Source organism: Camellia sinensis, chromosome 6 (genome assembly GCF_055761805.1).
Source record: "Camellia sinensis isolate YWXY chromosome 6, ASM5576180v1, whole genome shotgun sequence".
Taxonomy (NCBI): domain Eukaryota; kingdom Viridiplantae; phylum Streptophyta; class Magnoliopsida; order Ericales; family Theaceae; genus Camellia; species Camellia sinensis.
The window spans coordinates 138,307,344-138,322,500 of NC_138966.1; the positions used below are offsets into that span (position 1 = coordinate 138,307,344).

Sequence of the window (15,157 nt, forward strand, 5' to 3'; positions counted from 1 at the left end):
TGAGAGGAAGTGGGCTTCCTTGTGTGACTGAAGCATTTGGGTTTTGCTAAGATTTGACCATTGCAGGAGTTGGGGCATGAATGTTAATTGGAAATTCTTGATAGACTTGTTCAATAATACGATGGGCTTTGAATGCATCCCACTATGTAACAAAATGTTGACGACTGACTATGTTATTGGATAAACTGTATTGTCATTTAAAAATCCAAGGGACTTTATATTTGGCCACGAAATGGAGTAACCAAGGAAACTAACTTTTATGCTAGCTGAGCTTGTAAATGGAAGAGAAATAATTGACTTGTTCTATTAACTCAGAAGGGATAATTTCAGGGATGGCACCATGCTATGACCACCATCTTAGGAACCAAGAAGGGAATTCTGATTTGAATTGGTGGTCAAATGAGAAAAATCAAGAATGACTATATGACTCATTTTGATGTAGGAGGATTTTGAACCAAGCATCAATGTAATCATAGTAAGTATATTGTATATCATGGTTGGGAAGGTCTTGTAGCAAAAAAGAGAGACCTCATTCTTCCATGGGAACAATATTATGAATGTACAAGGAATGATAAATGATTTTACTGGTCTAGACTCGATCATAGATAGGTTTAATGACGATTGACTTATGGTGGAAAAGAATATCCTTATAAAAGGTTATTGACTTATTGGGATGAGAAGGAATGAAATGTCATCCATTAGGGAAATAGGATTTGACTAATTAAAGGACATTGTGGATATTTTTGTGGGCTGGTTCTTTGTAAAAGAGAGTGAATGATTGTTTAAGAACATAATTTGCTCTTGGGGTAGACTTGTTAGGAGGCATTGGTGTAATTGACCGGCAGGAAAAAGGGTCTGAAGCCAGAGCCAAAGTGTAACTAGGTTTAGAAATATTACCACGAATTTGGTATTGGTTGACTAGATCAATTGAAGGTGCAACAATGGGTTGACTGGATGGCACAATGGCAAGAGGTTTTGTAGTAGGTTTGTGGCTTGACATCTATAAGAAAAATGACAGAAGTAGATTAGTATCCATTGAGGACATCTAATCTATCCATATGAAAGTTAACTAGATTAGTATAATGAGCAATGAAATTGCCATAACTTCCAATCTGATTGAATTGAATGTAGGGGTCTTGATGAAAGTAAGGGTCATTTTGTAGTGACTTTAAATAGGATATTTTAATCTTATAATATCGAATAGTTTTGCGGTATCTTGTGACTTGTAATCTATGTGTAGAACAATAAGGAGTAAGCATGATGCACTATCCTCCCTGTAAAAATTCTAGGGTAAGGAAATCAGGAATAAAATTTTGACTACCAGGAATATATTCAATATCAAAATCAAAAATACTTAAAATGGATTGCCATCGAACAAAAATATGTTTACTAGCAATATTTTGAACATCTTTTTCCAAAACATATTTAGCACTTTTGCAATCAACACGTAATAGGAATTTTTGATTTAAAATGTCATCTTGAAATTTACTAATACATAAAACAATACATAAAATTTCTTTTTTAATAGTATTATAATTTTTTTGTGCTTTGTTCCAAACACCAGAATCAAAATGAACAATTTGTTCAGATGATTGAGGAGTGATTTTCTGAAAGAGAATGCCATCATAACCAACATCAGAAGCATTAGTCCGAATAATTTTGAATGAATTTTCAGTAAAAATGCAAAGACATGGTTAGGTCTTGACATATTTTTTGACTTGTTGAACAATAGCAGTATGATTAGAAGACCAAGGAGAATGATTATCTTTCAACCTATCAAAAAGGAGTTGACAAGTTTTTCTAAGGTCTTTGTAAAATTCAACAATGTAGTTTAAGGAACCTAAAAATCGTTGTAACTGGGTTTTGTCTAAGATTTCATCAGGGAACTTAGAAACAAACTCAATAGATCGACTGATAGGAAGAATAGCACTTTGGTAGATATCAAAACCTAAGAATCTAACTTTAGATTGGAATAGCTTAATCTTAGGAGCAAAAATGACCAGACCATTATATTTGATAATATGGACAAAGGAATTAAGATGTTTCCAATGTTCATGTAGTGACTTAAAGAAAATAAGGATATCATCTATGTAGACAATAGAAAAATGACTAAAGGGATTAAAATTTTCATTCATAATGTTTTGGAATTCACCAGGAGCATTTTTTAATCCAAAAGGCATGACATTCCATTCGTAATGGCCAAAAGGTGTAGTAAAGACAGTTTTATAGCAATCATCGGGATGAATTTGCATTTGCTAAAATCCACTTTTAAGATCAAATTTACTAAAGATAACAGCTTGACTAAGTCTTTTAATGAAGTCTTTTTTATTAGGGATTGGATAGCGTATCCATTCTAAAACTTTATTTAATGGTTTATAATTAATGACTAATCGTGGAATACCATGTTCAAGTTCAACATTTTTATTAAAATAAAAACAGGGCAAGACCAAGGGGATTTGCTTTTACTAATGATATTATTGGCAAGTAAATCATTAATTTCTTTTTTACACATTTCGACCAATTCATTATTCATTTGAATTGGGCGAGATTTAGTAGGGATTTGTCGTTCGTTAAAATTTTTAATATAGGGTAAAGTGACCACATGTTTTTTTCTATGCCAGAAAACACTTGGTTAAGTAGAGCAAACTGTGGTTTCTAACTGTGTTTTAAATTTGTTAATTTTTTATATAAGAATTGGATTAGTTAATTGAGTTTCTATTTGTTTATACTTGACTTCTTCTTTGAGGAATTTAAGTTATTTGGTTAATCAGTTAATAGATTGAGAAATTGAACATTCTTTTAATTGATTTAATTATTTGGTCTCGGGAGGAGACAAAAATTTAAAAGTTACAGTGTAACCAAAAAACTTGCGTTGTTATTCATTATTAGTAGCAGTGAATGGATATAATAAAAAGATAAATGGAGTGCCTAAAATGACTTTATCTGTTAAGTTTAGAACTAAAACAAATTATGTTTTAAAACAAACATTATTTTGACAAATATGTACCTTTGGTAATTTATATTTAATATGCATTTGACTTCCATTAGCAGAACTTAATTGTTCAGTAGATTTATGATAGTATTTGGTAGGGATTAAACCTTCTTGGATACAGTTTAAATCAGCACTAGTATCAATTAATGCAATGACTTCTATTTCAAAATCATTAATAACCAATTTGACTTTCAAATGCCATTTTTGAATGTTAATTCGATTGATCATATTGAGGCGATTACTATCTTGATTATCATTGTCACTATTAGAGTGATTATCGAAGATGACACGGTTTGGATCCTGACTAGAACTAGATTCATCATTAGAACTAAATTTATTAGATTTGTGGAAATCATTAAGACTTTTATTGATCTTTAATATGGCAATTTCTTCCTCTAAAGATTTGTCTTTAGTTTTTAATTCTTGAATAGTTAATTTAATTTGGTTAATCTCGTTTTGTAAATCTTGTAAGGTTACTTCTTTATGTTTTTCCGTTTTAAATCATTCTAAAGTTTTATTTAAACTAATAATTGGTTTTTCAGGATGGAGTTTTTTATCTTTGTTTATGAGTAAGGATTTTAATTTATTAGTATATTGTCTTTTTAATTCAGGATTTTCTAATTTACTAATTAATTCGATTAATGAATCTTTTTCTTGTTGTAATTTACTAAGAACATTGATTTGTTTACAACAAGTATCATTATATCCTAATTCAATTTCATTGTCAGTATTATTAGTAGAAGAATAATAGGTAGAAGTTTCACTAGAGGGAATATCATCGCTAGATGAATGACTAGATTGAACAGGAGATTGATTTGGAGTAGCGGTTAATTTAAATATGTCAAGTATTTGACTCTGATGTTCGTCAATAATTTGTAGTTGATTACGCTTAGCTTTAAGTTTTTCTTTTACTTTACATTTATTAGAATAATGACCATTTTTACCACAATTGTAACAACTAACATCTTGAGTAGATTTTGACTTATTAGATCTTTTATGATATTTCTTGTTGGGTTTAGAATAAAACTTATCAGGTGATTTAGTAGGTGAATATTTCTTTTTAGTATAATATTTACGTGAAGATTTCTTCTTATTATTCTTGTGTCGTGAAGGAACAACAGGAGGTAAACCATATTGTTCACAAAAATTTCCAAATTAATATTTAGCTTTATGTTTGTCTTTAGCAGCTTTTTGACTAAGTTTTAAATTGATACACATTCTTAGTCCTTCTTTTTGAATTGTGCTAATTATATCACCATAAGTTAAATTATCATATTCGATTATACCAGTAGGTTGACTAAGGACATCTCGAATTTTATGGGCAAAAAGTGTCACGACCCCAAACAGCCCCTAGTAATTTGGTGCCGCGATGGCCAGTAATCTGAGATTACCGAAGGCCAACTTTCAAAATTCACACACAGACAGAGTATAGATATATATGGGGCTCACAAGTACGGAAGCAATAATTTAAAAACACAAGTAGTCCATAAGAGCAGTGCGTAAGTTACATGTAATGGCATACAACTTTACATAATATTACAACTTGGATACAAATACAATAAAGTACAAAATACATTTTACATCTTGATCAAAAGGCTTCTTCAGCCGACATGTGTAAATTACAAGCATTATAAGCCGAGAAGCATAATTTTCAAGACTGCCGACATGAATACAAGTTAGGCCGACATAACCAAAAACCCAAAACAAGCTTGCGAGTCACACCTAGGCGTCACCGCCTTCCTGCTCATCACCTACATATATATATAGAGAGGGTGAGCTTGGATACTTAGTGAATGGTATAAGAAATAAAGGGGTTTGCATGACTGGTATTCAAGATCTTTATCAAACAATACATAACATAGTTGGTACAAGTCAAGGGATGAACCAAGTCCATCTTCCAAATCTGTCAAGTTTCAAATGATGCTTACTAACATCATTATAATGCAAGTGATGACATCTCGGCAAACAAAACCCACGCGGTAAACCGTCAGTGGCAAACAAGACAAGACAAGGCAAGACAAGGGAGATATCTCAATTCAATGGTGTCGTTGCATTATAGTCCCCGGACACTAAGGACTTGTGCTACAAATGCTTAGAGTTCCCTAGCACGTACGGACTTCCAAACTTTGTGCTACAAGTGCTTATAGTCCCTTAGCACGTACGGACTTCCAAGAATGTCATCAAAACAATATAAATATATTTTCCAATTAGGAATAACCATTCATGCTTTACAATTACTTTCTAAAACGAAGCAAACGAGACTTTTATCAAAACATTATAACATAGCTTTATTAAAAATACCGCTCACTTAGTTCTTCAAACGTCGGGGTCGAGGCAAGTCCAAACCCTACAAACACATGGCAAAGTCTATTGAATGCACTTTCAAACAAGTTTCACATGCATGCAGATGATCTCGGCATTCCTCAAGACTAAGTCGAATCAAAACAAACACAGTTCTTTATTTCGGGAAAATCATGCTGGGCAACTGCCAGGTCTAGGCTGAGGTCCCACACCTCATTGCCGAGGTGTTGCCTCGATGGCCACATTCAACGGAATGAAGTCGGGAAAAATCTGGGTTTCCCTTTCTTGAAGAACATGAAGAACATGAACATAAGGGGGATGAATGCAAAGATCGTGATTTGCTATTACAAAATCTGAGATTTCATGCTATGAGTTCAAAAACATGGACCTGGGTACCCATGTTCAAGGATCTAGTGAGAACAAACACAAAAACATGAAACTTAATGCAAACTTTCAGATCAAACAAGACCTTTCTTTCAAGAACACATGAACACCATTTTCTCTTTCTAAAACCAACTTTAAATCGATGCATAACATGCAAAACGGGTTCGATCATGCAATGCAGCTAGATGATCAATAAGAATGACAAGAGTAGATCAAGAATCTAACCTCAATACGCGAATCTAATGGTTTGATCTCTAGGAATCAAGCTCGAAACCCACTCTCTCACTCTAAACTTCTTCTTCTTCTAGAGCTTCTCTCTCCTCACAAACAAAGACATATAGCAAAATGATACATTCTAAGTTTGCTGGCTGACTTAACCCTCTACAGAGGCACGTGGCAACGGCTGGTTGGTGCTACACAGAAAGGTGGTTGAGTGACAAGACAAAACTATGACAAAGTGTGTTCAACAAGCAAGACGGCATGGGCACTATGGCGAGTAACGATCTCGGCTAAGAACAAGACATCGGCAAGTATGGAATAATGATCTCGGCTAGGAAGGACAACACTTGACTAAGCTGTGCCACACCTTGGCCTAGATGTGCCACACCTCGATCTAGGTCATACCTCTCCGGGACAAGATCACTTTGGTGCAAAGGTAACATCTCGGCCTAGATAATTCACACCTCGGCCTTGGTGATGAACACCTCAGCCTAGATAATGACATCTCGGCCAGTATGTCAAGGCGAAGGTAGAGGTCAAACAAAGTGGTTCCAAGGGAGTTCTAGACTAAAGACGCCCTCGGCTAAACTTACACCAAACAGGGTACAAAACATGCTGTAACACTTAAACGAACAAGGACAAGACTCGAATTGCAAGTTTACAAGACAGAATCGCATGAATGCATATGAGTATGGTTAGGTTAGTGTGAGGGTTATTACAAAAAGACTAGGTAATCCATTAATAAATTTTTGTTTCCAAAATGACTTAGTGCAATCATCTCTAAGCATGACTCTAGAAGTAACCACATCTTTATACCATCTAAAATCAGTAAGAGTGGCACAGGTTAAATTACTAAGTTAATCATGGATACGAGAATGAATGTTAGTCGGCGTACCAATAAAATGTTTTACGATGGTACAGATTAAAATATTAATGCCATCAGGTTTACTAGATCCTATATCTTTATCAAAAATGGGAAAATCATTTTTATCTAATTGAACAGCATGTTGAATAGATTCGCGTTGGTCAGAAGTGAAATATTTATCCCACCAAGATTTGAGCATACCAGTAAATCCAGAAGTAATTAAAGTAATAATTTCAAGTTGAGTGTAATCAGGATAATTTGTAAGGTAACTATTTGCAACCATGGATAAATGATTTAATTTTTGGAGAATTTGATGTTCACTAAGACCATTGATATTCCATTCATATAATTTTTTAGCAGAAACAAAAAATTGATTATTAATATTGGTTTCTTCAAATTGAAGATCTGGGGGTGTAGTTTTAGGATACTTATTCTTTGTAAGAGTAATGGGATTAACTTTAGGTTGTGTGATTCTATTAAGATTGGTGGTCTGGAATTGTTGGGTTAAGTGACTAATTTCACCATTTGACGTGTCTAAATCACTACTAGGTTGAACAGGTGGTTATTGTGTTAATTCAGTAATTCCTTTGTCTGTAGAAGAGATAGACATTTTATTAAATAATTTTTCAATGGCTGCAACAATAGTATTATCTTGAGTAACTAGGCTTAACCTTTTCCGAGTACTAGGAAGATTAATAAGAGGTTTGTCTAAAGGTTTACTTGTAGAAGTATGACTCGTTGAATATTCTTCAAAAGAAGTTTCAATTTTATCTAATTGTTTCCCAATAGTTTTTAAACATTGATTAGTATAATTATTTTGTTCAATAACCTTTTTAACTTCAGAATCGTCACTAGGAAGCTTAAAAGGAGAAGCATGAACCATGGTACCTTTATGTTCAATAAGTATGGTTTCTAAAGGAGGGTGACTAGATGAAACAGAAGTATTAGAAGAAGTTTTCCATTTAGTTTTCATAATAGTATTTACTCTTTGATAATTATTTTCTAAATAATCAAATAGTCATAAATTTATACCATTTCCTGGTAATTGTTTATTGTTGTTTTCCATCATAATTATGTTTATAGGTGTGTCTTTTTGACTTATTTTCTTTAGATTTAAACTTAGCATGAAGTTTATTAAGATCAGGAGTAAATGATTTACTAAGAGTTAATAGTTGTGGGTTAATAGGAAGAACAACTTCAAAATCAGTTTGAGTAGGTGAATCCTGTGATGTAGTATCTTCGTCATGAAGATGTGTTTGGGTTGAATAAACTGGTTTATTAATTTGAGAGGTAGATGAATTATCTATTCCTTTTAATTTACTATGTGTAGTGTGCAAGTTTTGTGAGAAAGGTTCACAAAGGTGAAGTTTCCTGTCTTTTCGAGCAAATAGACGGGTGGTAAAGATTTCATCATCATCAGTATCAGTAAGGATACTAGAAGTACTATGGCAAGAAGATTGACTATAAGGTCGATTAAATTTAATATGCACAGAACCATCGGTGAATTGTTGAATGTGTTAAATATCCTGACTAGTGGAAGGTCATTGATTTTGGGAATAATTTTCATTAACTGTAACCCAATCATCAAGAAGAGTAATATCTTTCTAACAAATCATTTTTGGGACTGAAATATTAGTTTCAGTAATACTACCTTGGATGAGTAATGTTTTATCCTTTGGACTTTTGGTTAAAGCTTGAACATTTAAATTAGTTTTAATACATTTGTATAAATTCGATAAATTAAAGCAATGTTATGAACATTTTCTAACACATTAGTAAATGCACCAGATAATTGAATATTTAACGTTAAAACTTTTAATATATGAGGATCTCTAAGACTTAAAGTAAAATTAGGGAAACAAAAAAATGAACAGGTCTTTTATGAAGGCCTGATTCCATCATACCCATTAAACTATCATAATAATTAATAAAGTGAGCATCACGTAAACATAAAAGGACAGAAGTGTTTCGTCCTTGTAGGATTAATGGTTTGATTCCAACTGAAATTAATCCTAAATGAATAAAATTATGATCATCTTTGAGATATTTTCTAATTGACTCTTTGGATAATAATTGGCAAGTTTCACGTATCTTAGTTAAAGCATAAAGTTGTTCAACAGTTTTGACTTGTAAATCTACGTTAAAGGTGGATTGTAAAAAACTAGTTTTGTAGATTTCTTTAGTTTTGACTTTAGAAATATTCCAACTTAAATCAATTTTAACATCTTGAAATTCATGTTCTTCTTCATTAATCAGTACATCTGTACTAGGTATAGGAGTCAAAGTTGTAGATTTAGAGCTAATTAAAGAGTTACCTCAGAATAAACGACTCATTGTGATTCTGTAAAATTAATTCAATTTTCTTAAATTCAATGATAACTTATCATGTTTTCGCATACTATGTTTTCGTTCATACCCTCTCCAGGAAACCCTGTGCCTATCAATTGCCTAACCAAAGGACTTACACTAGACGTGGGACGAAATGTGAGTGGCTACTGGCAGAGTAAAAGACAAAGATAACGTAGCAAAAAATAAAAAGACTGGAATTAAAGTCAGAACTCAACAAGAGAAGAATTAAACTGAAATAACTAAAAAATAACTCAACATATCAACAACTTGGCTTTGATACCAAAGAGTACTATATTTTTAATATATAAATAATATATTTATATATTAAATATATATTTATTATACAATTTAAATAGAGACAAATAAGCCAAACTTGACGAGTCGAGTTTATTCGAGGATGAGCTCAACTTGTTTATTAAACAGACTAATATTTGAACTTGAGTTCAACTCATTTACTAAATGAGTTGAGCCTTTAACGAGTCAAGTCGAGTTTATTCGTGAATAATTCAGTTCACTTGCAATCGTAATTCTATTAGGTGAGAGCAAGGGGAAGTAGGAGCCTGGGCAGGGTTTACTATGGTGATGAACAGCTTTGGATGAACGGCTTTGAATTTTAAATTTATGAAGAAAAAATGTTTATTTATATTTTAAATTTTTGTATCTTTAAATTTCAAGATGCGGACTCTTATGCTGTGTTTGGTTGAAGGATTTGAGGAGGGATTAGGAAGGAAAATGAAAAAAGTAAGTAAAATGTGAATAAAATATACTTATATTTTACCTAATTTCACACACTTTTTTCTTTTCCCTTTCCAAATTCCTCTCCAAATCTCCCAACCAAACACAACATTAAGGTGTCACGGTTGCTCCACAACTTTACCTGACCAAACTTTTCTTCATTTTTTTTTTTGTTGGTTTTGATTTTGTTTTATTTATTTAAATTTATTCCGTGCACACGTCGATGGGAAGGTGGGTGCACTTATATTTTAATTTTTAATTTTTTTTTTGTAATTTTATTCTTAATGATAACCGCGTTGGAAGGTAAAATTGTAATAAAAAAAATAATTTTTAATAAGCGAATTTAAGAATATTATGTGTGCAAATTGCGACTCCCCTCATAACAACAATTGAGTACATCCATGAAAGCAAAATATCAAAGGACTTGTAGAATATATTGGTTGCCATGACATTTCTATGGACGTTAGCTAGGGTAAAGATTTTATTCTTAAACGAACTATCTTATTGATTACTAATTGGCCAGTGCAATAGACCAATTCTAGCATTAGCCAATCAATGCTAGGCATGTTAGTTAATTTCAAGTTAGCCGTAGCATTATTCCATTGTTGTTAATTGGAATCAACAAAAAGAAAAAATAAAAAGGAGGAAATATTGACTTTTAAAGACATGGATAGTGGGAAAAAAAAACTAAGTGTGTACTCAATTTTGTAAATCAAAAGCATAATATTTAAAAATACTTTTCAAATAAGAGACTCATAAGTTGTTTAGACAATACTATTTATAAGACTAAGTTTGAAACTCAATTGACTGATATCGTCATAGGCTCAACTAAAAGAATCTTTCAATAAAACAACATTCATACATAAATTTGATATAATATCTGTCATAGGCTCAACTAAAAGAATCTTTCAATAAAACAACATTCATACATAAATTTGATATAATATCTTACTTAGGAACATTTAGAAGAAGGTAAAATAAAATAAATCATTTTTTTCAATACAACAACATTCATACATAAATTTGATATAATATCTTACCTAGGAACATTTGGAAGAAAGTAAAATAAAATAATCATTTTTTTTTATTTGACTACAAACAACTCGTGGGTTGAACTATGCCAGAAGCGATTCCTCCGGCATTAGCACACGATGTTTTAGTTGATTGATTCTTGTAAGTGAGCTTTGCATCCTCTAATCTTATCCCACTATACGGATACGTTTGTTGCAGAGAAATTGTGCTACAACTTCTGTTGCGGATGTTCCTTGAATATTTCTGTATGTAATATTGCTAACTTTTACACCCAAAATTTGCTTTCCAAAAAAATTAAAAAAAAATTAAAAATTGATAATGAAAAGAAAGAGTAAGATTTTATAGTCAGTTTGAGAAGCCATGAGAGAAGAAAAGTGAACACAGATAAAAGAAAAGTGTAAGTTGTTACTAGCTAATGCAAGTAAAATTTAAATTTTTTTAAAATTTATTCTAAATGATATATTTTTATCAAAATACACAAGGAAAAGAAAAAACACAATTACACCAACTGTAACATTTGTGTCCGTCCGAACAGAGCAAGCTACGCCTCACTCCCCGCCTCCCCTTCGCCAACCAACTAACTAACTAACCACCCAACTCGTCATGTCCTCTTTTTTTCTCTCTCTCCCGATCTCCAATTTTCACTCTTTCTCTCTCTCTCTCCTTGGTGGTGGTTATGTTTTTTGTCTCAATCCTCGAAGCTCTGCCACTCTCTCTTCCCCCAAACAATGGGTGAACGCCTTGAAGAAGACGACCGAGAGGCACTGGCGGCGTTGCCCTCCGCCCCGCCCCGCCGCAAAGCCCATTCCCACAGCCACCAATTGCGCAGCAACACCGGCGGCCATTACAAGCGCCACCACCAAATGCGTAAGCACAGCCTCGACGACGACCGCATCCCCCAAAACATCGACCACTTTTACGACTCCTCCGACGAGGAATTCTACCCCTACCCCTACTCCAACTCCATCTCCACCACCGCCGTCACCCCCACCGATGCCCCCTCAGACTCCCTCGACGAGTCTTATCTCAGCCAGAGGCTCGATCTCAACCTCTCCGTTGAATGCTCCGACGAAGTCCGAAAACCGCTTCCGGAATTCGTCGGCAGCGGTGGCGGCACCGGGATCTTCAAGATCCCGTTGCGCGCCGCTGTGCATCCTGGCCGCCCAACCTGCCTCGAGCTGAGGCCACACCCGCTCAGAGAGACTCAGGTTGGGAAATTCTTGAGAACTATTACTTGTACGGACAGTCAGCTTTGGGCTGGGCAAGAGTCTGGAATTAGGGTTTGGAATTTGACGGATGCGTATGAGTTGGGAATTGGAATGGGCGGTAGGGCTCGAAGAGGGGACGAGGATGCTGCACCGTTCTACGAATCTGTCAATACTTCGCCCACCATGTGTTTGTTGGTGGACAATGGAAATAAATTGGTATGGTCTGGGCATAAGGATGGTAAGGTTAGGTCTTGGAAGATGGACCAGCCTTTGGATGATACTCCTTTCAGGGAAGGTCTCTCTTGGCAAGCTCACCGCGGTCCCATTCTTTCCATGGTGATAACTTCTCTTGGTAAATCCCCTTCCCATTATACTAATTGTTAGATATTTTCAAAAAAAAAATGTGTTTTGTAGTATATGTGTGCGTATAGGAGCCCCGTGAATGTGTGATTGAGTCCCTCGTTTTCTCCTTGTGTCCATTGAGCACATTGGTCTTCCTCGACAATGATTTATTTTAATTTATCATACATTTGTTCACATTAGTCATTTGTGAAGAGCACATTGGACCTCCTTGATTGATGGATATCTTACCAAGGGTAGCATATATCTATATTATGATGGTAGAAGGTTTATATAAAAGAAGGAAACTAGGGTTTTTAAGGATTTGCTTTTTTGTTTAGAATTCAGATCCTGACATGTATTGGACAATAACTTGAAAGTCGGAATATTTTATAAACATAATGCTGTTATTGCTTACTAATTCATTGAAAATGTTTGACATGAGTGCATGGTTCTGTTTATCTCAAGTTATTTCCACCATCTGTATTACAGTTTATATGCATTTTATTGGGCTAAATTATATAGTTAACCCCATCCCTGCAAGAATCTTGAAACAGTTCATGCTAACAGCTTAGTGACATGATCTTTCTATGACATTATTTGGGTCCTACTTTATTGTCCAATCTCCCAATTTGGCATGTTTTATTTCTCAAATTTTAGATGAGTGTGAACATTTATCAATACATGATAAATACCTTTCAGAAACTGTTACATATGATGTAGTTGTTTTGAACTTTTTATTTCTTGGATCCAGGTGACCTATGGTCAGGTTCTGAAGGAGGAATTATAAAGATTTGGCCATGGGAATCCATTGAAAAATCTCTGTGTCTGTCATCAGAGGAAAGACGCATGGCTGCTTTATTAGTGGAGAGATCAGCCGTTGACCTGAGAAGCCAAGTTACGGTTAATGGTGTATGTAGTATATCTTCTTCAGATGTGAAGTGCTTTCTATCTGATAATGTTAGATCTAAAGTATGGGCTGCTGGGTCTTTATCCTTCTCATTGTGGTAGGTTTGCACGTTATACATTGTTGCCCTAAGGCTAATTTATAGCTGGACTTTACATTGATGATCCAAGAAGTTGGCCGTCTTCTTGTTTGGAAATTTCTGACTCCACAACTTTTTAGGCTGCATTCACAGCTCTCCCTCTCACATGGGTGTCCCCACATTGAGAGAGAAGGGTTTGTGGATGCAAACATTAAAATAATGAATTAGCAACTAATTTTAAAATTTTATTTATTGTTTTTTTGCCTTTTTTCAATTTCATTGGGCATTGGCAAGGAGAAGGTTACCTTTCTTTATTTGTATTTTCCCCCTTGTCTTTTTCATTTTTGGTAGTTATTTATAGCTTAAAATTTTAGGGAAAAAGCATATCTTTCTTGATGCCTTTCTAATTGTGTAGGAAAGTATATATTTCATTTTTCAATCTCGATTGTCCTGATGGTGAACTATACAGGGATGCTCGTACAAGGGAACTTTTAAAAGTATACAATGTAGATGGTCAAATTGAGAATCGAGTTGACATGTCAGCTGTTCAAGATCAAGCAGTTGAAGATGAGATGAACGTAAAGTTCGTTTCCAAATCTAAAAAGGAGAAATCTCAAGGAAATAGTTTTCTGCAACGTTCACGTAATGCTATAATGGGAGCTGCAGATGCTGTTCGTCGGGTTGCCACTAAGGGTGCAGGTGCATTTGTGGAAGATACTAAAAGAACAGAAGCACTGCTACTAACTCTTGATGGAATGATATGGACTGGCTGTTCAAATGGCTTACTTGTGCAGTGGGATGGAAATGGGAATCGCTTACAAGATTTCCATTACCATCCTTATGCTGTTCAATGCTTTTGCACTTCGGGGTCACGAATATGGGTTGGCTATCTAAGTGGTATGGTCCAGTTGCTCAATCTGGAGGGAAATCTTATTGCAGGTTGGATTGCTCACAGTAGTCCTGTGATAAAATTAGTAGTTGGGAGAGGTAATGTTTTTAGCTTGGCTACTCATGGTGGTATACGTGGATGGAGCATCTCATCTCCTGGACCACTAGACAACATATTGCGGTCAGAGTTGGCTGCAAAAGAACTAATATACACGAGACAAGAAAATGTTAGAATGTTAGTTGGCACATGGAATGTTAGTCAAGGGCGGGCCTCTCATGAGGCACTTATGTCATGGGTGGGTACTGCAGTATCTGATGTTGGCATCGTTGTAGTTGGGTTGCAAGAAGTGGAAATGGGCGCAGGTTTTTTGGCGATGTCTGCGGCAAAAGAAACTGTAAGACCCTGACCCTCCCGAACTTTTTTGCATGTTTCTTGGCAACTCATGTGGAAGAACTTTATTTGAAATGCCTTTTAACGTAAGAGCAAAAGTAAAATTTCAATCAGGTTTTTGTGCCTGAAGTTAGTGGACATTTCAAAGTAGATCTACATTGTTGTTGACTATACTTTCATTGGAACTCTTGAGAACTAGCACAGTAACCTTTTTGTTTTGGTCTTACAAGTTATAACCTTATGCCTAGTTGGCACATCTTCCCTGCTATTGGAGTCAAATTATGCAGTCAAACTACTCTAGTGTTGAGTTACTAGTCTATACCATCTTCACTTAATTGGCCTACTTCCACAGCATAAGAGGAGCTTCTGAACTAGAATTAAGTGGTCTATCAACATAACCCAAAAGTTTAAGCCCAAGTCGCCAGTAGTTGTCCACTTGGTTCATTATATACCAAAATAACATTTACT

The 15,157-nt window shown here is 34.6% G+C and overlaps 1 protein-coding gene across 1 annotated transcript in view; it reads left to right on the forward strand.

The window, feature by feature from the left end:
- The first annotated feature begins 11,350 nt into the window (after positions 1-11,350).
- LOC114314323 (type I inositol polyphosphate 5-phosphatase 12-like) overlaps positions 11,351-15,157 on the forward strand; it is a 7,017-nt gene continuing 3,210 nt past the window's right edge. The window contains exons 1-3 of the mRNA XM_028260803.2: positions 11,351-12,437; positions 13,179-13,431; positions 13,880-14,693. Coding sequence (XP_028116604.2) covers positions 11,606-12,437; positions 13,179-13,431; positions 13,880-14,693 — 1,899 coding nt within the window. The 5' untranslated portion in view covers positions 11,351-11,605. The remainder of the gene's footprint in view (positions 12,438-13,178; positions 13,432-13,879; positions 14,694-15,157) is intronic.